This window comes from Prionailurus bengalensis, chromosome D4, assembly GCF_016509475.1.
Source record: "Prionailurus bengalensis isolate Pbe53 chromosome D4, Fcat_Pben_1.1_paternal_pri, whole genome shotgun sequence".
Classification (NCBI taxonomy): Eukaryota; Metazoa; Chordata; class Mammalia; order Carnivora; family Felidae; genus Prionailurus; species Prionailurus bengalensis.
In genome coordinates this window covers 58,311,196-58,337,090 of record NC_057359.1, presented here as the reverse complement: position 1 = coordinate 58,337,090, position 25,895 = coordinate 58,311,196, and the positions used below count along the sequence as shown (strand labels likewise).

General features: G+C 38.2%; 1 protein-coding gene across 1 annotated transcript in view; it reads right to left on the bottom strand.

Annotated features, from left to right (window-relative positions):
- The window catches only part of MELK (maternal embryonic leucine zipper kinase), a 92,217-nt gene that overhangs the window by 54,074 nt on the left and 12,248 nt on the right, over window positions 1–25,895 (bottom strand). The window contains exons 5-8 of the mRNA XM_043565613.1: window positions 22,406–22,549; window positions 20,411–20,479; window positions 18,545–18,637; window positions 13,684–13,782 (exon numbers count right to left, since the gene is read on the bottom strand). Coding sequence (XP_043421548.1) covers window positions 13,684–13,782; window positions 18,545–18,637; window positions 20,411–20,479; window positions 22,406–22,549 — 405 coding nt within the window. The remainder of the gene's footprint in view (window positions 1–13,683; window positions 13,783–18,544; window positions 18,638–20,410; window positions 20,480–22,405; window positions 22,550–25,895) is intronic.

Below are 25,895 nucleotides of genomic sequence, written 5' to 3'. Positions count from 1 at the left end.
TGAAGTGTACACCCACTTTCCCTGTTTGGACAGAAGAGCTCTGCAGAGTACCATCTACTGGAAGTCATGAGGCCTGTGGCCCATCACCAAGACCTGACATTCTCAGCTTCATTCTCTGCACTGGGATATGACAGAAACGGAATTCAGAGCCGAGCTCTGCTGCCAGGCTTAACCCAACCTCTTATTTGTACATGATACTTTAAAATACATTTTTATTGTATTTTAACCTGTGCAGTAAGCAAGGATTATTAACCACATAACACAGATGAAGAATCTAAGTCTCAGCCATGGAATTCAAGCATGTGTTCAATATCATAAGGCACTGGTTCTCAGCTGGCACGATTTTGTTCCCCACTGCTAGGAGACATCTAGCACTGTGTGGAGACTTTTTTATGTGTGCCACATAATGATTTGATATATGTATATATTATGAAATGATTACCACAATAAGTGTAGTTCATACCCATCACCACACATAGTTACTAGTTTTGTTTGCTTAGTGTTTTTCTTACGATGAAAACTTTTAAGATCTACTCTCTTAGCAATTGGAGACATTTCTTACTGTCATGACTTGGGAGTTACTACTGGCATCTAGTGAGTAAAGGGCAGGGACGCTGCTAAACTTCTTGCAATGCATACGACAGCCCCCGCAGCAAAGAATCATGTAGTCCAAAATGTCAATAGTGCCTAAGTTGAAAACACTGTAAAAAGGGGTGGAGATGGGACTAGGAGAGACATACAATACTTATTCTATTGTACTGTGCTGGAAAGTCTAAGGAAGCCTAGACGTAAACAGGGAGAAAAGGCTCCTTATTTAAATATTGGAAGCATACGCAAAGAGCAAATAGAAAAGACCTCGAGACAAGCAATTCTGCTGGAGAAGAACATGTCCACAAAAGGCCCTGTCAGCCAGGCTGTGCAACTTAACCCTGGTTTCTGCTCAGTCTTTAGAGAATTCTTGTTTATTTAAGGGACAATTACCTTGCAAATGAGAGCAAGAAATGGGTAATAGAGACAGAAACCAAGAAAGAGGGGGGAAAAAACCCTGTGGGCCAAGCAAGATAATCCTGGGAATTCTAGACAGCTTGAAATTGCTCGTTTTCACATGGTTGTAAGAAAGGCAGGCCATCTCTCCAACACATAATTACAGTATATAGTCAACTCAATAATTGTAAAATATAATCTCATAAAAAGATAATGTTCTCATTTTCTTTAAAATTATAAATTATACTTGTTAGAAAGCAATTTTACTTGCAAGCTATTCAACTTTCATTTACTAAATTATTTATACTTCTATAATATTTGTGTACCCCAAACTGGAGTATGGTCATGCTTGTCTTTGAACACAGTGATGGTAAATGAATATAGGTGACATTAATAAGATTAATGCCCAATCTGTCGGTAATCATGCTAGAAACTGCAACTGAGCATTTTGGTTAAAATAATCAAAAAATGCAAAAGATAAACAAAGTCTGCTTCTTAAATAGTTACATATAGTATATCAAATATTGCTGGGGTTTTCTATCGACCAAGAACCGAAGGAAGTGTTATTCCCAACTGAGGAATTTTAGAACATTCTAGACAAAGATACATACTGCATGCAAGTGATACGACACCTTAATTAGATTCAACCAGCAGACTGTATTACACCGTGCCTCGGAACAATAGTTCTGAGCCAAGATTACAATAAATTTCAAAATCTATAATGTGTGAAATTAAATTCCACAATAATGCATAAAAGTCCTAATTTGAATCAATTTTCAACTTGCAAATACATGAAAAACTAAAAGATGAAATTCAGAGTAGGGGAAACAAAGAATATACAGCATTAGTAAATAATATTAATTAGGAAGGTTAAATCTCTACTGAACAAGAATTAGACATTTTATACCATATTTATCCCACAGAAGAAATATTTGATTTACCAAAAATATCAAATTACCCTCCCAAAGGATTAAAATAAACAAACAAATAAATAAATGTAAAGAACACTGAAGATTATTACGTGTTGATACATTCACCTTGTAGCAGTGCAATAATATATTAATAATCAAGGGTACCGATGCCATGGCTGCCACATAAATGTGAACTTGAAAGAGCAGCAAGCAAAGGCAAATAAACAGTATGGAAACTTAGGTCCAGACAGGTTTAAAAAAAAAAGCCAAGTTTAGAGTTAAGTTGGTAAATGAGGAACATCATAATAAAGTTCAATTTCAGTAAGGCATTAATAGTCAGTTTATCGTTGTGGATAAGACCACAAAACCTAGGTTAAGTGTACCTTATACAGACCAAAACCCAATTCTCAAAACACTTATTCTATTCAGGTTTTTAATCGACAATTTGGATTAGAGATATTTAAGAAACATGCAAAGTGGCACAAACAGTACACCAAGGAAAAATAGAATAAGGAAAGGCTAATTCTACGAGACATTAAAGAAATGGTATTATAAAGATACAGCAACTAAAATAATTATGTATCAGACAAAAATAGACAGAAAATTAAAAACCATGAAAAATAGTAAATGTAGAAATTCAATATATAATAAAACTATCCTTTAAAATCAATAGGAAAGTGATGGACTATTGAGTAAGAAGTCTTAGGACAACAAATTACTTGTTTTAAAATAAATAAGTCGTTATTTATTTAAAAATAAAAGATCCGGGGCGCCTGGGTGGCGCAGTCGGTTAAACGTCCGACTTCAGCCAGGTCACGATCTTGCCGTCCGTGAGTTCGAGCCCCGCGTCGGGCTCTGGGCTGATGGCTCAGAGCCTGGAGCCTGTTTCCGATTCTGTGTCTCCCTCTCTCTCTGCCCCTCCCCCGTTCATGCTCTGTCTCTCTCTGTCCCCCAAAAAATAAATAAACGTTGAAAAAAAAATTTTTTTTTAAATAAAAAAAATAAAAAAATAAAAATAAAAGATCCCTAGAAACTATCACAGATCAGAGAGGGCTAAGAAGATATGATAACTAAATATAATATGATATTCTGAAAGAATCCTAGAACAGAAAAAGGACATAGGGAAAAACTAGTGAAACAGAAATAATGTAAACAGTTTAGTGAATAGTCATATTCCACCATTGGTTCCTTAGTTGTAACAAAGTACCATAGTAATGTAAGATGTTAATAACAGGAAAACTGGGTGAGGAATATATGGGAACTCTGTTCAAACTCTAATTACTAAAGACATGAATAAAACATCAGATGGCATAAATTTTAAAAAAATCAAATGCCATTTTCACCCATTCAACTGACCAAGATCCAAAAGTTTTATAAATATCCAAAATTTTTATAAATAATAATGTTAAAGACAGCACGGGGAAACAGCTACTCTCAACCACTGCTGGTGGAAGTGTAATGTGGGGAAAAAAAGGCTGGAGCACAATTTGACAATATCTGTTAAGTTTTCAAATGTCATACCCTAGGATCCAGCAATTCTACTACTCAGTACGCACATGCAAGAAGATATGCACAGGGATGCTCACTGAGCATCACTTATATTAGTGAAAAAATTAGAAAATAACCTAAAATGTTCAACAAGAAAATGGTTAAACTATTTGTAAAAATGAGTTAATATTATATGTACATTGGCACATACAATATTGAGTAAAGACAGATGTAAAATAATATCAGTATGATACAATTTACGTTAAGAAAAAAATATAAATGACTACAAATAGAAATAAAACATCTGGAAGAACCAAAGTGTTAACTGTAATTTCCTATGTGAGAGGCCAAGAGAACTTCAGTTACCAGTGATGTGTTAGTTCTTTATAGGGAGAATGTTTTCACACACTACTTGTGTAATTACAAAACTTTTTAAATGACGTCCACAAACTTAGAATAAAGGAAATTTCACAATAAATACTATGCAGCCATTAAAGAAACAATGAAAACCTACACATGCTGCTAAGTACCAATATGAAACAATCTTCAAAGTAAAGTATTAAAATTAAAGAGGAGGAGGGGGCAAGATCCATACACTGTGCAGATTATATAATCCCAAAGGATATATACAGATATATAAAGATTTGCTTAAGTACAAATAATTCTTATAAACGTATAGAAGAAATTTCTAACTAGTTGTCTCTGTGGAAGAAAACAGAGGGCTAGGTGAGCAGGATGTTTTGGGGTTTAACTATATACTTCTTAGTACTGTTTTAGCATTTTACCATATATGCTTTGTTTTTCACTATAAAAACAATCAACTAAATGTCTCACTATAAAAAGAACTAACTAAATGTCAGCTCTTGATAAGCTACAAGCCTGGGCATTTCAGACCAATTTTCTAGGAAAAGACCAGGCAGGCTCTGGGAAGGATCATTCTGCTACAGGTCACTACAACTAAGCCAGGAGTCAGCAAACTTTTTCTGAAAAGGGACAGATAGTAAATACTTTTGGTTTTGTGAGCCATACAATCTCTGTCACAACTACTCAACTCCACCACTGTTGTGCAAAAGCAGCCACAGATGACACATAAACAAATAGGTATGGCTATGTTCCAATAAAAATTTTATTTAAACAAACAGGTGGTGGGCCAGACTTGGCTTGTAGCATAGTTTGCCATCCTCTACTTTATATCACCTGGCCAAGAAGACTGATTGAAGTTTCAACCAACCTTTCCTTGCCTTTAGCACCCTAGAAAGGAATAAATTAAGCTGCAACACAGATTCCCAGCTATTCACATATCTGTAAGGATTTTGCATCATGCTACTTACTTGAGTCAGGGTCCGTAGGAAAAATTTCCTGACAGATCAACCAGTATTTTCCAATAGGATAAGACAACAATATATCCCCCCTTCAATCCTTGGCCCACCTACCTCTTCTGTTTAACTTGCCCTTAATGGCTGGATATTACTTGGAAGAGCTGAATGCATGCCCTCCTGCCAAGTAATGTCCTTACATGTGGATTACATCGTTTTAACATTGCAAATCAAAGATTACAGCTTGTATACTCATCACTATAAAGAAGAGATATAATTATTCTAAAACTAAAGTTTGTAGTTGGTAAATCCATACAGTACCTCATTTTGGTTTACTAGGTGTATTATCTACGGAGTATATAGAAATTAGACTTTTCAAAGTCAGATATCTTTATTAAGACTTTGAACAGCCAAGGTGAGAATTCAAACCTTTTCCTGGATAAAATCATTGTAGTGATCCTTTATGGCATAATGTCTTACTGAAATTCCCAAACAGTCATTATCATGAATCCAAGTATCCTTAGAAGACTCCATGTTCACAAAAGAATGTCAATCCTAGCCCTGGTTATATTGACAGTCACTTTTCCCCTTAGCATAGCCATAACTTCAGGAAATTTCCAGGGACGATAATCCCTAATTTACTGACACACTCAATAATTTGGCTGAGAGGGATTACATTAATTGAGGGTCTACTAAAGAATATATAGGGTCGGGGTGCCTGGGTGGCTTAGTCGATTAAGCATCCAACTCTTGATTTCAGCTCAGGTCACGATCTCATGGTTCGTGAGTTCAAGCCCCGCATCAGGCTCCGCATGGACAGTGCAGAACCTGCTTAGGATTTTGTCTCTCCCTGTCTCTCTGCCCCTCCCCCCTCTCTTAAACTTAAAAAAAAAAAAAAAAAAAAAAAAAAGAATATATAGAGTCAACCATCCATTCTCCCTGAATGGTGGTCTTCAAAGGTGGGGCATGTGCACCCCAGAAGGAATGTAAGAAGATACACTATGTAAAGAGGTCAATCCCAACAAAAGGATATAACAATTGAACTATTTGTGCATCTAAAACTGAAGCACCTAAATATATAAAGCAAATACTAACAGACATGAAGGGATAAATGGACAGAAATACAATAGTAGTGGATTTTAATACCCCAAATCTCATCACTGGGTGGATCATAAAGACAGATATTCAATAAGGAAACTGTAGATCTGAACAACAGACATTTGTTGTTTGAATATACCTAACAGACATATATAGAACATTCTATCCGACAACAGCAAAATACACATCTGTCTCAAGTGCACATGCACCATAATGAAATATCACCTTACATCTGTCAAAATAGCTATTACCCAAAAGGCAAGAAATTACAAGCTTTGGTAAGGATGTAGAAAAAAGTGCAGCGTTGGTGGGAATATAAACTGGTGCAACCACCATAGAAAACAATAGGGAGGCTCCTCAAAACATGAAAAACAGAACTACTACATGATCCAATAATTCCCCTTCTGGGTGTCTACCCAAAGAAAACAAAAACAAAACTAATTGGAAAAGATATATGTACCCCTATGTTCACTGCAGCATTATTTGCAATTAGCAAATAGCAGGGATATGGAAACAACCTAAGTGCCCATCAACAGATGAATAAAGAGTGCGTGTGTGTGTGTGTGTGTCTGTGTGTGTGTGTGTGTGTGTGTGTGTGTGTCTGTGTGTGTGCATGCACATGCAATGGAATACTACTCAGCAATAAAAAAGCATGAAATCTGGCCGTTTGTGACAGCACTGACCTTGAGGTTTTTACATTAAATGAAATGAGTCAGAGAAAGACATTGTATGATTTTACTTAAATCTAAAAAACAAAACAAACAAAACAAAACAAAACCCCAACTCATCGATACAGTGAATAGATGGATGGTTGCCTGAGAGGAGAGCTGCTTGAGGGAGAGTGCAAAATGGGTGAAGGAGATCAAGAAGTACAAACTCCCAGTTTTAAAATAAGTCATGTAATGTACATGTAATAAGTACATGTAATGTACAAAATGGGCAATACAGGCAATAATATTGTATTAACTTGTATGTCATGGATGATAACTAGAATTATTGATGTGATCACTTTGCAATGTATACAAAGGTCAAATCATGATGTTGTACACCTGAAACTAATAATATTGTACACCAATTATAATTCAATAAAAATAACTAAATAAATAATGGTATGGAAAAAAGTCAAGACAAAATACTATTTGTAAGCAATGAATATTTACAAATTTACATACAAAAAAGATACAGTAAGATGTGGAAAGAGTATATTAGGACTTCTATTTATATTCGTATTCTATCTAATTAGGACTTCTATTTATATTCATATTCTATCTAAAAACAAAAATTACTCTTTATTAATATTTGCTATATCATTTGGCACTGGCACCTTCACTAGTCCTATATAACCTATAATATATGGTAATTCTTCCTTGACTGAGAATGACATCAGACAGAGAGTGGCTCCATCTTGCACCACTCTCCATATACTGCAAAGTACTGTGCTTTACCTGAGCCCAGTTAAATTAATTACAGATCATAGTACTTAATTTAAACTAAATCCTCACAAAATAGCCAAATGGCTTATAAAGATTCTTGTAAAAAAAAACAAAAAACCCACAGATTAAAGACTAGGAATATAAGCACAAGTGAATATTACCAGAGTTAACACCTCAATGGTTAGTGTGAGCCCACCAGCCAAAACACAAAGTAAAAAAAAAAAAAAAAAAGACCTAAACAAATCTAACAAGTTGTCTCAAACCCTGAAATTACCAAGACTATTTGAAATACAGACTTATGCACATTACTGTTAAAAATTAGCCTCAGTGACACCTGGGTGGCTCAGTTGATTAAGCATCCAACTCTTGATTTTGGCTCAGGTCATGATATCACAGTTGTGAGACTGAGCCCCATGTTGGGTTCTGAGCTGACAGCACAGAGCCTACTTGGTATTCTCTCTCTCCCTCTCTCTCTGCCCCTCCCCCACTTGTGCATGCACTCACTCTTGCTCTCTCTCAAAAATAAAGAAACTTAGGGGCACCTGGGTGGCGCAGTCGGTTAAGCGTCCGACTTCAGCCAGGTCACGATCTCGCGGTCCGGGAGTTCGAGCCCCGCGTCGGGCTCTGGGCTGATGGCTCGGAGCCTGGAGCCTGTTTCCGATTCTGTGTCTCCCTCTCTCTCTGCCCCTCCCCCGTTCATGCTCTGTCTCTCTCTGTCCCAAAAATAAATAAAAAAATAAAAATAAAAAATAAAGAAACTTAAAAAAAAAAAGGTACACTTTATTGATGTGGATATAGAGAAACATGCATTTTCATGCTATTGCTAAAACTGATAGAACTTCATCAGGAAGCAATTTAGAAATATCTATCAAAATTACTAATTCACATACCCTTTAACCCAGACACTCTTCAGGGAATTTTCTTACAGATCTATTCACAATGTACAAAAAATGACTACTTGGAAATTACTTAAATGTCCATTAACCTAGGACTGGTTAAAAAAATTAAGGTACATGTATATACCTCGATTCTATTCTGAGCTGTTCTGAAGGGGTATGATTTCCAAGACCCACTGGGAAGGGAGGAAAACAAGATGCAGAGCAGTGTTTGTTGTATGCTCCCATCTGTGGGAAAAAACTGGAAAGGGAATAGCATAAAGAGATAAAATACATAATTCCTTATATGAATATAAGCAGAAAAAGTACATAAAATTCTGATACTCTGTCACAGGTAAATAACTTTATACCAATAACTTCAAGAAATTAGACAAATTGGGCACATTTTTTTGTGTCCAAAACTGAGCTCTTGATTGTACCTGCTCTACCAAGAGTCTTCCCCATCTCAGTTCATGGAAGCTCCAACTTTCTAATCGCTCAGGTTATTTCTCCCATCCTATCTATCAGCAAATCATGTTACCTATACCTTCAAAAGACTATGGACTAGTCTAAACATGTGTCATGACTGTGGTGGTGGTTAAATGAATCTAGATACATGTTAAAATTTGTAGACCTGTACACATACACAAAAAGTAAATTTGACTCTGTTAATTTAAAAATAATTTTGGGGGCACCTGGGTGGCTCAGTTGGTTGAGCGTCTGACTTCGGCTCAGTCACGATCTCATGGTTTGTGGTTCGAGCCCCACATCGGGCTCTGGGCTGACAGCTCAGAGCCTGGAGCCTGCTTCTGATTCTGTGTCTCCCTCTCTCTCTGCCCCTCCCCTGCTCATGCTCTGTCTCACTCTCTCAAAAATAAATAAACATTAAAAATACATACATACATAAATACATAAATAAATAAATATAATTTGGGGGGCTCCTGGGTGGCTTAGTTGGTTGGGCATCTGACTCTGGCTCAGGTCATGATCTCACGGTTTCATGGGTTTGAGCCCTGCGTCAGGCTCTGGGCTGACAGCTCGGAGCCTAGAGCCTGCTTCAGATTCTGTGTCTCCATCTTTCTCTGCCCCTCCCCTGCTTATGCTCTCTCTCAAAAATAAATAAATTAAAAAAAATAAATACATTTAAAAAAATAAAAGCGAAAATAATTTTTTGGTGGTTCAGTGCTTAATTTTGGTCCAGGGTCATGATCTTGCAGTTGTGGGATTGAGTCCCATGTTGGGCTCCGTGCTGAGCATGGAGCCCATCTGGGATTCTCTCTCTCTCTCTCTCTCTCAAAGTAAATAAACTTTAAAAAATTTTTTTTAATTACATTTTAAATTAAATACATTTTTTAATATAAAAGAAACCCAGAATCCAACCATTCTCACCACCATCTCTTATCTGTAGGATATTACTACAATACCCTAACTGGTCTCCCTAGTTCTCTTTTGCTTCCTACAGTAGCCAGTATGATCCTATTAAAACCTAACCCAGACATCACCCTTCTGCCCAAATTCCTCCAATGGCTCCCTGTTTCACTTAGAGAAAAAGCCAAAGTCCTTATGACATGCTATGAAGCCCAATGACAATTGGATATCCTATTTCTTGAGACTTCATTTCCTACGACTCTCCTGATTTCTCAGTCCATCACACCAGCCCTCTTGCCCTCCCTGGACTACAGTAGGTGCTTCTAGCTAGTGGTCTTTGCCAATTCCTCTGCCTGAAACATTCTCCTCCTTGATATCCACTGACTGACACTCTCACCTCCTTCAAGTCTTGCTCAAATCTCACCTCTGTGAGGATTATTCTGACCACCTTACTTAATATTTAATAATGCAACTTGCCCCCCTTTTCCTCCATACCTCCCCAATCTGTTCTGATTACTCTTTACCCTGCTCAATTTTTTTTCTTTTTCCCAAAGCAAGTAGCATCTTTTAATATAATTTACTTATTTAGTGTGTTTATTGTTTTTTTCTATATCCCTACCACCAGAATGTAAACTCCATGAAGGCAGGGATCTTCCATCTGTTTTACTCAGTGATATATCCCAAGTATCTAGAAAATGCCTGCACAGATTAGGTTTTCAATAAATATCTAACTGTTTCAAAAGTTGAAAGAATACTGAATGAATGAATAAAAAAAGAAATAAACTAACAAAAGTACAAACAAACACACATGAATGGTTGCCTTTCTATTTTTTTAAATTTATTTATTTAAATTCAAGTTAGTTAATATACAGTGTAGGGTTGCCTTTCTAATTAAAGAACATTCAAATAGAGACCTGAAGGAAAGGAGAGCACAAAGCAACCATATGGGAGAAAACCATTTCAGGTGAAAGAAAGAGCAAGTGCAAATGCCCTGAGGCAGGTGCATGCTTGGCACATTCAAGTAACCACTGAGGGAAGAAAAGAAACAAGGAGTACAGGTACACGGAGCAAGTGAGGAGGGGAATAGTAGGTGATGAGGGCACTGAGGTTAATAGGAGGCCAGTTCACAAGGGATGAAGCCTACAGCCTACAGCGCAACCTGTGGCTTATACTTGGAGTGAGATGAAAAAGCAGCCACTGGAAAGTTTCTGATCAGACTTAGACGCTATTTCAAAAGCTTCCCATAAAGAAGACCCTGGTGGAGATGGACTTACAAGCACATTCCATAAGATACCAAAGGAACTAAAAGTACTAATTTTAAACTCTCCCCCCGCCAAAAAAAAAAAAAACAGTAAAAGGGAGAAAACCCTTCAATTAACTTTATGTGGCTAATAAAACATTGAAAACAAAAACAAACAAATAAAATAGTTTGAGGAAGAAAAGTACATCTTAATCTCTGAACAAATTTTAAGTCCTGGACAAAATACTGGCAAACCAAATTTAGACAGGTATGTTAGTAATACTAGCTAACATTTACTTAGCACTACTCTAAATACTGTGCATGGCTTCATTCATTTAACCCTAACAACGCTATACCATAAAAACTATCATTCTACCCATTTTATAGGGGAAGAAACTAAGGCTCAGAAAGGCAAAGTAACTTGCCAAATTCTGGCCACAGACAGAAAGCAGAGATCCTGGATTTTAGTAATACCAATGAGATTCTGATTTCATTGCTCTGAGGGCTGGACCCAATATATTTTAAAGCCCACGCCAAGAGAGGCTAATGTGCAGCCAGTGTTGTGAACCACCGTTCTACATCCAGTATCTAAGGCTTCCCCCACCCTGAGAGAAATTACATGGACAAAGCTAAGGCAGATGTTTTAGTCAAGATTTAAATATGAAACAAAAAGCAGAGGTGAGAAAACATGATTTATAAGATCCTTTCCAACAGTGCAATTCTATGATTATGTGTCCCCACACTTTCTAGAATTCTAAAAGGTGTAAGATTTCATGCTCCACCACCTAACAGATCCAATTCCAGTTCATCTTTGGAGAAATTTGTCTGTCAGCTTATTTCTCTGACATGGAATGCCCAAAAAAAGAGTGTAGTAAAATATACTAGTAGCTTATAATACTAAAATTATTTTCAGAGCGAGAAACATAGCTCTGCTTTACAGAAAAGAGTAGCAAAAAGAGTGAATAATTGAAGAGGCCAACCTAATATTTTTCTGAAAAAGCGTAACTGGAAAATTGTTGCTGAGCTGCCCAAAGACCAGCCTCCTTCCCACTCTACTTCTGTTAAAGCAAGCTGAGGCTACAAAGCGATCCTACCGCTACTCTCTCCCATATCCTGCTGTTGACACAGTAGGGTGTGGCTCTGTGTAGTCAGAACTGCGGCCACAGTGAGCGAGTTCAGCCAAAGCGACAACTGCTACCCTGCGAAGCTTAGGGGAGGCTTCTTGAGAGGGGATGGGAGGAAATACAGGCTGTCTTGGCTACCCCAGCCAGCCCCAGGAAGCTGGCCTCCAGCCTCCTGCCTCATCCATCTCTCCTTCCCAAGAAGAAGCATATACACACAGTTCCCCAAAGCAGTGGTAACAGCTATGTCGACCTAACTTCCGTTTGACTCTGCAGAATTAGAACTCCTAGCCTTCGAGGAGTTGAAACTACTACAATTCCATTTCTAATTTTGGCATAGATTTTAAAGGTTTTTCTGGGAGAAGGGGATATAGGAAACAACTATTAAGTCAAGTAAATTTAAAAATTGAAGATTGAACTCAGTGCCTTTAAACTTGTTCTATAGGGCAAGCAATGAGCCAACTGGGATTACCACTTTCAATTCAGTGTACTGTGTCCCCAAAATGCGAGTTGATTTAGGTAGTCTCCCTACCTAAAGGGTGCTAGAGACCCAGTGGTCCAGCCACATAAAATATCCGACCATCTTCCCCCATGCTTCTCCTATCCTCTGTCTTTGCTCATACTGTCTACTCTACCAAACATGCTCTCTCCCACTTCTGAAGCACTTTCTGAAGCGCTTCTACCCCTTATGAAAGCCTTGCTCAAACCTCACTTCCTCTAACATGTTCTCCCAAACCCCTCACCCATTCCTGTATTACATTCATTTATATCTCTGTAATAATATGGCATCCCTGACCCTTTGTCCTTTTTAGATAGCCTTGTATCTGTCTCCAACAAGAAATCAGGCCCCGGTGGACAATGATCAAGTTTCACAGATTCTTGTTCATGCCTTCCAGTATCTTATACAAAGAAAACCTTCAGGAAACATTTGTTCAACAGAACTGAATTCAAGTCACACACAGAGAAGTTGCCCTGTTGGTCTGATCCTGGTTTGCCAGGGATACAAAATGGTGTTCTTTCTTCCTCTTTACATATCTTGTGTTAGCTTGCTTTGAATGTTAAATCTTTAAAATGAATTTTACTGTTTCCTTGGTATATATGGCTTTGAGGGGTTTTTAAAATTGAATTTAAGTCACAAACATAAAATTCACCCTTTAAAAGTGTACAATTCAGTGATTTTTAGTTTTTGTATTCATAAAGTTGTGCAATCATTACCACCATATAATTCCAGGATGTTCTCATCACCCCCAGAATAAGCCCTGTGTTCATTAAGGGTTACTCCCCACTGCCACTCCATCCCCAAGCCCCACAACCACAAATCTTTCTGTCTCTGATATATATGATTTTAACAAAGCCTACAGCACTCTTAACTATGGTTTTATTAAACCTTAAAGCCAAATGTTACCTTCAAAAAGAAGCAGTTTCTTATTTTATCAGAACCCAACAGAAAAATGTGATTTAACACAGTAACTTACTAAGGTATCATTTCAGGATACAAAGTAAAAACTGTTACCAGAAAAATCATCTTCCATGTTTGTGTTCCCATTTGTTTTTGTTCTGTTAAGCATTTTACTACAGAAGTACAATATACATACAGAACAGTATATGTATTGAGGGTCCACCATGGCAAGTTTTCAAAAATTGAATACACACACATAACCAACATCCAGATCAAGAACAGAATCCCCCTCCATACTCCTCTTCCAGTCACTCCCCTCCTCCAAAGTGTAACCACCATCTTGACTTCTAACAGCATACATTACTTCTGCCTGTTTTTGCCTTATAAATAGAAGCAAATAGTTAACAGAACTGTTACAGTGAAATTCTACGCATGCCTTGTAACACTCACCGTAATCTTCTTGTACAAAGCCATGACATTATCATCATCGAATGGTAGAAAGCCACACATAAGTACATATAAGAGTATGCCCATACTCCAAACATCTGCCTGAGTGGGAGAAAGAAATATTTTTTTAAAAATTGAGAACATATTACAGACATATTAAGCGACAGTACACTTAACAGAATCTTCACAGAGCTGAAAAATGGTGCAGAGATCATCCAATTCAACCTGCTCATTCTACAGACAAGGAACCTAAAGCCCAGAAAGGAAGGCTTGTTCAAAGTCACCCAGTCAATGGCAGGCCACCCAGGTAGGTCTCCCGAATTTTAGTTCAGTGCACTCTCTCCCAGTGTTGGATTGTAATGTTCAATAGAAAATAATTCCCAGTTGGCTGGGCTGGATTGGGTATGATAAGAAAGGAGATGAGGGGGCACCTGGGTGGCTCAGTTGGTTGAGCATCTGATTGGGCTCAGGTCATGAATCTGCAGTTCATGGGTTCAAGCCCCACGTCGGGCTCTGTGCTGACAGCTCAGAGCCTGGAGTCTACTTCAGATTCTGTGTGTCTCTCTCTCTGTAACCTCCTCTGCTCACCCTCTGTCTCTCTCTCTCAAAAGTGAATAAATGTTAAAAAAAAAAATTTAAAAAAAAGAAAGGAGATGAGGCCAGGTCTCTGATTCTGAAAGACAATTCTGTAGTGCTGTTGAGGGTTATATAAACATGCATGAGGATGTCAAAACAAGCCTTAAAATTTACTACTGATAATCTACAAATGTAACTAAGCTGTGTTGTAAATTCCTCTCTACGTAAAGAAAACTTAATAAAGTTCAACGATTGACTTCTCAAATATAGAAGCTAGAAATTAGCCTGCCAGCATAAACACCCCTACAAATCTCAAAATCCCAGAAAGGAGCTTAACCTTTGTATAAGATATCCATGTGTCCCGTGAGTCCTAAGCACGAACTACTAATTCAAGCGTATTTGGCCTTAGTCAATAATGACACGGCTGCTGACTGAGGAGAAATCACAGCTCCCACTATCACTTAAGACTTAGGAAAATTTTAAGAGGTAAAAAGAGCAGCATTTTTTTTTTTTAAGGCAGGAGGGGTAGGCAGAGGAGAGAAACAAGAGTTAAAATAACTCAAGCGGCATCACATCTAAGTAATACCTATACTTAGTAACCCAAATCTAATGCCTAGTCCTGTCTACCAAGTCACATCAAATCATTAAGATGCCCCAAGTGAATGATCTACTTTTAGGCAAACACCTCATTTTTTTCTTCCCATTTTTTTCTTCCCAGTTGCAGGAGGTCAGAAATTAACTATTTACGACTCAGAGATGTCAAATAATTGATCTATAAATTCAGCCTGGATAGTATGGCACCCCTGACCAGGGTGTTCAATTCAAAGCAAAGAGGCTGCACAGGAAATACTGGGCTAGCATGGCCTCATCAAATGCCACAAGAAGAGGTCAACAGAGAGGTTATATCTGAGGTTAAACAAAAAGATAAGGAAAGGAGCACCTGGGTGCCTCTGCTGGCTAAGCATCCAACTCTTGGTTTCAGCTCAGGTCATGATCTCATGACACCATGAGATCAAGTCAGTGTAGGGGGAGTCTGTGCTGACAGCATGGAGCCTGCTTGGGATTCTCTGTCTCTCTGTCTCTGTCTCTCTCTCTCTGCCCCTCCTTCTTTCTCTTTCTCTCTCTCAAAATAAATAAACTTTTAAAAAATTAAAATAAAAGCGGTTAAATATGCTTTTAAAATTCTATTAAAAATTATTGGGGTGCCTGGCTGGCTCAGTTGGTAGAGCATGTGACTCTTGATCTCAGGGTCGTGGGTTTAAGCACCACATTGGGTGTGGAGCCTATTTAAAAAAATTACCATATAATTTAGAAGAGAGAGAGAAAGAGAATGTACAGGTATGCAGTAAAGCCTCCCTCAGTTCAAATCTTGACCTGTTGTTTACCAGGTGTGTGACCTTGCGAAGGCACTTAATTTCTGAGCCTCAGTTTCTTCAACTTCTTACCTTAATGAAATGAATGACAGTATTCACTCCAAAGGATTTTTGGATTTCATTTAAATGAAAATTATAAAAAGCATCTAGCATTGGGACGCCTGAATGGCTCCGCCAGTTAAGCATCTGACTCTTGATTTCGGCACAGGTCATGATCTCACAGTTTGTGGGTTCAAGCCCCATGTCAGCCTCTGCACTGACAGCACGGAACCTGCTTGAGACTCTCTCTCCCTCTCTCACTGCCCCTCCCCTGTGCACACGCACGTCCTCTCCCAAAATAAACAAATGTTTGAAAAAAAAAAAAAAGGAAAACAATTCTGACACATGCTACAACATGTATGAGTCTTGAGGATACTGTGTGAAGTGAAATAAGCCAGTCACGAAAAGACAAATATTGTAGGACTCCACGATATAAGGTACCTAGAGTAGTCAAATTCATATAGACAGAATGTAGAAGGGTAGCTGCCAGTGGTGGGAGGAAGGAAGAATAGAATAATTATTTAATGGGTATAGAGTTGCATTTTGCAAAATGAAAAGAGCTCTGGAGATTGCTTGCACAATATAAAGGTGCCTATCACTATTTCTTTTTTTTATTTATTTATTTTTGAGAAAGAGAGGGAGACAGAGCATCAGCAGGGGAGGGGCAGACAGAGAGAGGAAGACACAGAACCCGAAGCACATTCTGGGCTCTGAGCTGCCAGCACAGAGCCTGATGCGTCACTCAAACTCACCAACCATGAGATCATGACCCAAGCCCAAGTCAGGCACTTAACCGACTGCGCCACCCAGGTGCCCCTAAATGTGCCTAACACTATTGAACTGTACACTTAAAAATGGTTAAGATAGGGGCGCCTGGGTGGCGCAGTCGGTTAAGCGTCCGACTTCAGCCAGGTCACGATCTTGCGGTCCGTGAGTTCGAGCCCCGCGTCAGGCTCTGGGCTGATGGCTCAGAGCCTGGAGCCTGCTTCCGATTCTGTGTCTCCCTCTCTCTCTGCCCCTCCCCCGTTCATGCTCTGTCTCTCTCTGTCCCAAAAATAAATAAACGTTGAAAAAAAAAAAATTTTTTTTTAAAAATGGTTAAGATAGTTAAAATTAAGATGGTAAATTTTATGTAATATGTATTTATACCACAACTGAACAAGAAAAGGATCTAGCATGATTCCAGGACTATAATAAATGCTCAGTAAAAGTTTGTTCCTTTTCCTATGATGCACTGAGAAGGCCACAATATCACCTTTGTGGTATTTCTGCCAAAAAGGCATAAGCTAAATCTAATCATAAGCATCAGATAAATTCAAATTGAGATACTTTCTACAAAATAAGTGGATTCCTCACAAATGTCAAGGTCAAGTAAGATAAAGGATAAGGAACTCTTCCAGATTAAAGAAGACCAAAGGATGGGGTGTCTGGGTGGCTCAGGCAGCTAAGCGTCTGACTTGTCAGGTCGGACATGTCAGGTCATGATCTCATGGTTTGTGAGTTTGAGCCCCGTGTCAGGCTCTGTGCTGACAGCTCAGAGCCTGGAGTGTGCTTTGGATTTTGTGTCTCCCTTTCTCTCTGTTCCTCCCCTGCTCACACTCTGTCTCTCTCTCTTCTTCAAAAATAATAAACATTCAAAAAAAATTTTTTTTAATAAAATGAAAAAGCAGGCCAAAGGAGCAATACGTGATCCTGAACTGAATCCTGGACTGGAGGGAAAATATAGCTAAGGACACTAGTGGTACAATTAACAGCACGTGACTATGAATTATGAATTAAATAAGTTGTATCAATATTAAATCCCCGATTTTGATAACTATAGTGTAGGTATAAAAGAGAAAGCCCTTGCTTTTAGGAAATATATACATAGTATTTAATGATAAAGGGGAATAATGTCTAAAAGTTATTCTTAATTGGTTAAGAATATGCATATATACAAACATAGAAAGAGAATGAAAACGCAAACAGAATGAAAAAAAATGCCAACAACTGTGAATAGGACTAAATGTATACAGAAGTTCCTCATTCCATATTTGCAACTGTTCTGTAAGTTTGAGATTATATCCACATCAAAAATCACCAAAAGAAGTCAGTTCCCATCTTCTCTTGTTACAATTAAGTAAATGGGCATTTGTCAAGGTTTCTCCAACATAACACTAGTTCCAAAAGATGCAGCACATAAAAAAATGGACTCTGTAGGCAGGTAAAATCAAGGCCAACTGCTATCTATGATGCTCCCCTCCCAGAGGATCACATTGGATGAGAACATATTAAAGATCTAGAGATGTCCTGAACTAAAAAAATTATTCAATCCAGCATTTCCTGAGCTTTTGATAACTCAACTTTGTCTTATAATACTAATATTAGCAGTATTAGTACTCCACAGAACAGAAAGGACTGATGGGCTCGCAGTAGCTAATGGTAGGTAAAACAGGCTGTGCCCAGGCCTTCTGAGCCTGGGCCTTCTGCAAAGGCCTGCTGGCCTCAGATAACTATCTGGCTATGAACAAAGTCCAAGTTTTCTCAGAGCTAACCAGGAAGCATCTCTGAAAACTGAGGCTACAACCCTGGCCTTGTGCTCTACCTGGCTGGGCTAACCAGTCTAAACTACGTATTGTTTTAACATGAAAGTAACCAAAACAAGGACACCAGAAATATACCTTTGCTTCATAAGTATAATATATATTATTATATTTATTGCAAGTTATTCATTTCATGTGTTACTTTAAGTCTTACTCTCTGAATAAACTGAACTCTTTGATTAACAAGATTATTTCTTACCTTATTGTAATACCCCAGTGCACAATGTCTGACTCACTACAGGTCACCAATAAATGTATATTGATTACATATTGACTTAATCAATGAATAATTACCTCCGATCCCAGGTATGATTTGCCTTGTATTAATTCAGGTGCTGCATAAGCAAGACTCCCACAACATGTCTGAAGATGGTAATCCTTGTTACCCTGCCAACAAGAAAAAATGAAATACTCCTTAATTACGGCCCTGAAGAAATTGAAACCTTGATAAACATTCTTTTGGCACAAGCAGAGAGAAACTAGATGAAGAATTATCTCAAAGAATGAGAGACTCTGTGCAGCCAACCCCATACTATGCTATATGCATGCAAACACGTGTAGTTTACTCTTCTCTGGATTTCCAATACCACTACAACCTGGCATGAACAAAATCTTCTTCCCCTTAGCTCAATCAAGTCAGGTTCATACTCTCCTAGACATCCATTCACAAAATAATCAGTTTAACAAACATCCAAGCACCCATGTCTGCCCACTCCCAAGTACTCCAAGAAAAAGGACTATTTCTTTCCTGGACTCTATCTCCAATATCAAATCTTTACAAATACAGAAAAGTTTCTCTTTCCTTAGAGGGAAGAGAGGAATCTGCTACATAGAACAGTGCCTTAGGAGTCTGTTTTGTAGACCCAGTCGTAACACAAAAAACACCTGAACTTCCAGATCTGTGAAAATGAGAATCTGCTCGACATCCTCTGCTCTCGCACAGAAACATCAAGACATAACGAACATGATACGACTACCCAACATTTGTGTAGTCCTACAACTGGCAAATGACTTGTGAAACTGCGAAATTTCATTTACAACTGCAACAACGTGCCCAGAAGTGAACTTCTCAGCAGAAAGCAGAGGCAATCCTCTCCCAGCCAAGGCTGCTTTCTCAGATGGTGTCTGTGTGGGTCGAATCTGTGGCAGCCATAAATAAAAGCTAATGGAGTCTGTCACAAACCTTCTCCACTGCCTCCTGTGGAGAACATGACTTAAACCAGTTTATCTGCTCAAAGTATGTTTTATCTTTATACGACTGCCGATCAAAAAAATGCCATAGGGCATTTGGCTCCCAGACACAAGGCTCCACTGACAATCTCTGAAGAGCCAAGGGAAGAAGAGGAAAATCAGAAAGAATCAGACATTCAGCTGAAGGGGCAAAATCTGCTTCCCTTTGCATTTAGCTAATTCTGATTGGGGCAGGAAATAATCATGGGACTACAAAGGGCTAAGACAGGTCTGCAATTTCAACATTCCTAATGAGTGTAGACAGCTCATTTTAGAGACTGTGAGTACCATCATTAGAGAACTCAGGAGGAAGCCTCCAACAGGCAGTCACACAGGAGCTCTGCAGACAGCGCAGCTGTAAAGTTCAAAGTCACCTCAAAGAGAAGGTACGCTGGAGAACACCAGTACTTAACTGTGGGCTACAAATTAAGGAAATATATACCCATATATATTTAATAGTGCATATGGACTTTTTCCTTCTTCTTTTATAAGGAAAGAGGATTGTCTCTCAAAACGTAACCATTAGTTACAGAACCATTTGGATAACAAAGAATAGATTTGCACTAAATTCCCAAAACTCCTATCTAAATGAACAAAAGCTTCACCTAGTGGCAACATACTCAAACTGCAAACATAGAATCAATTCAGAATTCATGTTGTAATGACCTCATGTCACCTCAGCACTGCAAATTCTCTCACAGCACATCCATGGGGGCGTCAGCAGGGCCAACCCTGGACCTAGAGCAGTGGTTCTCAATCTTGGCTACCTATTCGAATCATCTAGAGAACTTCTAAAGGGGATGCAATTTAACATTCTTCTCAATGGATGCAACCACGCTCAACAAAGGCTAAGTGGAAGCCAGTGCAAGATAATACCCTAAAAAGGTATATTTACAAAGGAAATAAATACATTTTTATTTCTGTACTTACCTTGGGTTTTGCACAGAGACCAAAGTCAATCAGTTTTAATTTATGATATTCATCAAACAACAAATTTTCCTGGGGAAACAAAGATATTTTCATAACTGTATATTGACTTCCTTATATCACATCCTACCTCTAGCCATTTCTAAAAACAGTTTCTAAATGAACAAGATTTATTTTTTCCACATATAAGACATTTATTTCCGGAGTATTTGCCATAGTAAGTTTTTAAAAATAGAAAGTAAACTTGAGTATTCTGTGGGACTTTATTCAAGGAGTGACATCTTTTGGGGGGGAAATACTTTATACAATATATATATATTCAGGACTAAAGCAAACATTATAAAAAGTACAAAAATGAAAAGATACAAACAATATATTTTGGTTGGAATTTCAGAGATTTTTTTTCCTCTCTTCCCCTTTACCTCAACAGTTATGAATACTTCTGAAGAGGCATATATTGCTGCACTTTTGATTTTTGGTTGTATAGTTAATGAACTTGAGAGTCTGGATGACTGGGGATCATCTATTTGGCCTTCCCATTCTATTGTTTCTTTTTTTTTTTTTTTTTTTTTTAGAAAGCAGTTACTTTTTTTTTTTTTAACGTTTATTTATTTTTGAGACAGAGAGAGACAGAGCATGAACAGGGGAGGAGCAGACAGAGAGCGAGACACAGAATCCAAAACAGGCTCCAGGCTCTGAGCTGTCAGCACAGAGCCCGACACGGGGCTCAAACTCACGGAACTCACGGACCGTGAGATCATGACCTGAACTGAAGTCGGACGCTTAACCGACCAAGCCACCCAGGCGCCCCTATTGTTTCTTCTTTGATGAATAAAGGTGTTCCTCGAGTTTGGCCAATAAGGTTACAGACATCTTGAGCTTTGTACCACACGTTGGCAATAAGACAGGCCTGCCATCTTAGATATTCAACAGAAGCTGGAGGATGATGCAAATGGAGCTGGCTGATGACAACAGAGCTATCTAGCTTTTCACTAACAAAGTTATAAATATTTTACACTTTTCCAAATTCAGTAAATGTAACGCAGACCTCTGCTTCCATAAAATAAGCACTTTCCACTCTTCTAAAGCCCTCTGTCACAGTTACATTCTCTGCCTGCAGGCCCTGCTGCTGGAGGCTCTGTGTGATGCAGTCCAGGCAGCAGCAAAACCAATAGATAAGATTTAAGATCGTTTATACCAAGCAGCCTGGGAACAACAGAATGAAAATCACTAAAAAAGAATGAAATGACAAGAAGTAAGGAAAGGGAAAGAGGAGGAATGGCAAGAACTATTCTGCTTCCCCTTGAGACACTTCAGCATAAACCATCCCCTCTGTGGTACCCTGAGATTCAACTACAAGCAAACACAACGTGTGCCAAACCAAAAGAATGAGCTCAAATCAGAGGGCTGTATATAAACAGAGGCAAAAGGAAAGTAACATTGCCATGTTTTGTCAACCAATTCTAGACTCCTGGCCCTAATACCAAGTAACATAAAACCCATGTTCACTACCATCCATATTAGTCAGAGCCTGCAGACTTAAAAGTATTTGCATTTTCATTCTGTCCTTGAAAATTAGAGACTGTTCATTCCATTGAACTATTCCTTTCTGAGATGTAATGGAATTAAAATTAAAGGAAGATGAGGTCAGGAAAAGAGTATTAAAGGGAAAATACTCAATGACAATATTCTCAAAGAAAATACTCAAAACTCTTCTTTCCTAGAGATAAAATCCTGAAGTTTATATTCCCCAGTTGATTACAAAGACATTCATAATGTCACCCACAACTGACAAACATACAGAATATCAACAATTAGGTAGATCCAAAAAAGCCTACTGGCAGTCAAAAGAAAAGAAAGAAAAGTGATACATTATCAGTGGAACAAAAAAAGAAGCAAAGCCAAGATAGACCCTAAACAGAAAGAACCTGTAGAACACTAGTAAAAACTGGTAAATGATGTTGAACTCTCAGGTGAGCATCTGTGATAGTCACTTACCGGTTTGAGGTCCCTGTGAGCATAACCCTGGCTGTGCACATAAGCAACTGCAGATACTATCTGACGGAAGACAACTCGGGTCTCCTCCTCGGACAGGCGATCCTGGGAAATTATGTAGTCAAACAGCTCTCCTCCGGGGCAATACTTCAATAACAACAGAGGCATGCAGGTATGATTACTACTGACAAAAATCACTTCAGAGGAATTAAAACAAAAAATTATACTTAACTCAGAGATATCTTTAATTCAACTTAATAGGCAAGGGAACCAAGTGAAGAATAGTCAAAAATACACTGTCACGATCAAACAGGTCAACAATTACTCCAGGACACAGAACAACAGCTCTTGGTCTCAAGCAGTTTTATGACCAGTAAGTAGAAGTAGAACCAACTAACACTGTGATTTTTTTTTTTTTAATGTTTATTTTATTTTTGAAAGAGAGACAGCACGTGCACACGCAGGCAGGGGAGGGGCAGAGAGAAGAAGACAGAGGATCCCAAGCGGGCTCTGCACTGGCAGCGCAGAGCCCAAAATGGGGCTCAGACTCATGAACTGTGAGATCATGACCTGAACTAAAGTCAGATGCTTAACAGACTGAGCCACCCAGGCACCCCCTGACACTGTGATTTTTAAGTTCACTCAGGGTTTTATATTTTTATAGCAAAGTATTAAAACCCATTCTCATCTTAATGCACTCATATTTAGTGTAGTTCCCTAAAACAAAAACAATTTTAAAAAAGCACAATTTTTTAAAGATTTTTTTTAAAGATTTTATTTTTAAGTAATCTCTATACCCAATGTAGGCCTCAAACTCACAACCCCAAGATTAAGAGTCACATGCTCTACCACCTGAGCCAGCCAGGTGCACCCCAGAAGCAATTATTGCTTTTCCATCCTGAAGACCAGAGATTTTTAGTCTGTACCAGAAGGAGCCCAGTTCTACAGAGGTTCATAAGAAGCTACAGGAGAAGAGGTACCAGAATATAAAGTTCTAAGCTTTCCATCCCTTCTCCAAAGCAACTCTACCTTTCTGTAAACTGGGGTTTCCCTTCAAGATTTCACTTCACCTTAGCAGTACCAATTAAAATCACAGATATCTATAGCTTTTGACCTCATAGTTCCACATTTAGAAAATATTCCTACAGATATACTCTAACATCAAAAGCGATACTCTTTGGGAGTGCCTGGGTGGCTAAGTCGGTTGAGCATCAGACTCTTGATTTCAACTCTGGTCATGATCCCAGGGTCATGGGATCAAGTCCTGTGTCAAGCTCCATGCTGAGTGTGGAGCCTGCCTGGGATTCTCTCTCTCTCTCTCTCTCTCCCCCGTACCCCTCTCCTCTGCTCCCGCCCTCTAAAAATAAAATAAATCTTTAAAAAAGGATACACTTTCAAGATTATCCACTGCAGCAGTATTGTTTTGTAACAAAGCCTGGAAACAACCCAAATATGTTCACACTATTTAAATTCCATTATAAAATGGAATTCTATGCAGCCATAAAAAAAAGGAAGCTCTTTACAAACTGATATGAAACAATCTCCAGTATTAAGTGAAAAAGCAAGATATAAAAGAGTATACATTGATACAGTGACTTGCAAAAAGCATTATGCTGAACAAAAGAAACCAAACACAAAAGAGTACAGACTGTATGATTCTATTTATATCAAGTTCTACAACAGGTAACACTAACCTATGGTGACCAAAATCAAATCATTGGTCACTGAGAAGTACAGTGGACAGGTAGGGTTATAGGGATTAACTTCAAAGGGTCAGGAGAAAACTTTCGGGCATAACGGATATGTTTTATCCCTAGGCTGGGGTGGGAAGTACATAGATGTCTACCTTTTTCAAACTGTATACCTAATGTGTGCATTTTAGCATATAAAAATTATACCTCAATTTTTTAAATGCTTTCCAATAAGATTTATATAAACAGCCTACTTTATATACACAAAGAAAGAAATGCAAAATGAAGTGAAACAAAAACATTAAAAACCTCTACAAATATACACAGATGGTCTCCAAGCTAAAATGTTAAGTGCATAAAAAAAAAAAAAAAACAAGGTACAGAATATTATAGTAGGCAACCACTTGTGTGACAGAAACTAATAAGCCACCTATGTGTGTATATATATTTATATATATATGAAAACACACAGATGTATGTATTCACACACACCTAAAATACATGTAGGGATTTGTATGTAAGTACAGTTGACCTTTGAACAACACAGGGGTTGGCGGTGCTGACCATTCTCACAGTCAAAAATCTGCATGTAACTTTTTTTTAATTTTAATTCCAGTATAGTTAACATATATGTTACATTAGTTTCAGATGTAGGATGTAGTGATTCAACAATTCCAAACATTACTCAGTGCTCATCAGGATAGAGTACTCTTAATCTCTTTCACCTGTTTCACCCAACCTCCCCCCCCCCCCATCTGATAACCATCAGTTTTTCTCTATAGTTAAGAGGGGCACCTGGGTGGTTCAGTCAGTTAAGTGTCTGACTCTTCAGCTCAGGCCATGATCTCACAGTTTGTGAGTTCAAGCCCTGCATCAAGCTCCATGCTGACAGTGCAGAGCCTGCTTGGGATTCTCTCTCTCCCTCTCTCTCTCTGCCCCTCCCTCGCTTGTTCTTTCCTTCTCTCAAAATAAATAAATCTTTTTAAAAAGTGTTTTTTGGTTTGTCTCTTTTTTGTTCGTTTCTTAAATTCCACATGAGTGAAATCATATGGTATTTGTCTTTCTCTGACTTATTTCACTTAGCATTATACTCTTTAGATCCACCCAGGTTGTAGCAAATGACAAGATTTCGTTTTTTTATGGCAGAATAATATTCCACAGTGTGTGTGCGCGTGTGGTGTATGTGTGTGTACATACACATACCATATATTCTTTATCCATTCGTCTATCAATGGACACTTGGGCTGCTTCCATAATTTGACTACTATAAATAATGCTGTAAAATAGGGGTGCATATATCTTTTTGAATTAGTGTTTTCATATTCTTACGGTAAGTACCCAATAGTGGAATTACTGGATCATATGGTAGTTCTATTTTTAAATGTTTTATATATGCATATAACTTTTGACTCCCTGAAATTTAACTATTAAAAGCCTACTGTTGACAGGAAGCCTTACCAATAACATAAACAGTCAATTAATACATATTTTATATGTTACATGTATTATACACTATATTCTTATAATAAAGCAAGCTGGAAAAAAGAAACACATAATGAAGACAAAATACATTTACAATACCATACTGAAAAAAATCTGTTTATAAGTGGACTCTTATAAACGAGGTTCCAGAGAGATCCCTTGGTCCCTCTTACCATTAAGGACACAGCAAGAAGGTGCCAGCTATGGATCAGGAAGAAGGCCTTCACCTGACCATGCCAGCCCCTTAATTTTGGAATTCCCAGCTTTCAGAACTATGAGAAATAAATTTCTGTTGTTCATAAGCTACTCAGTCTGTGATA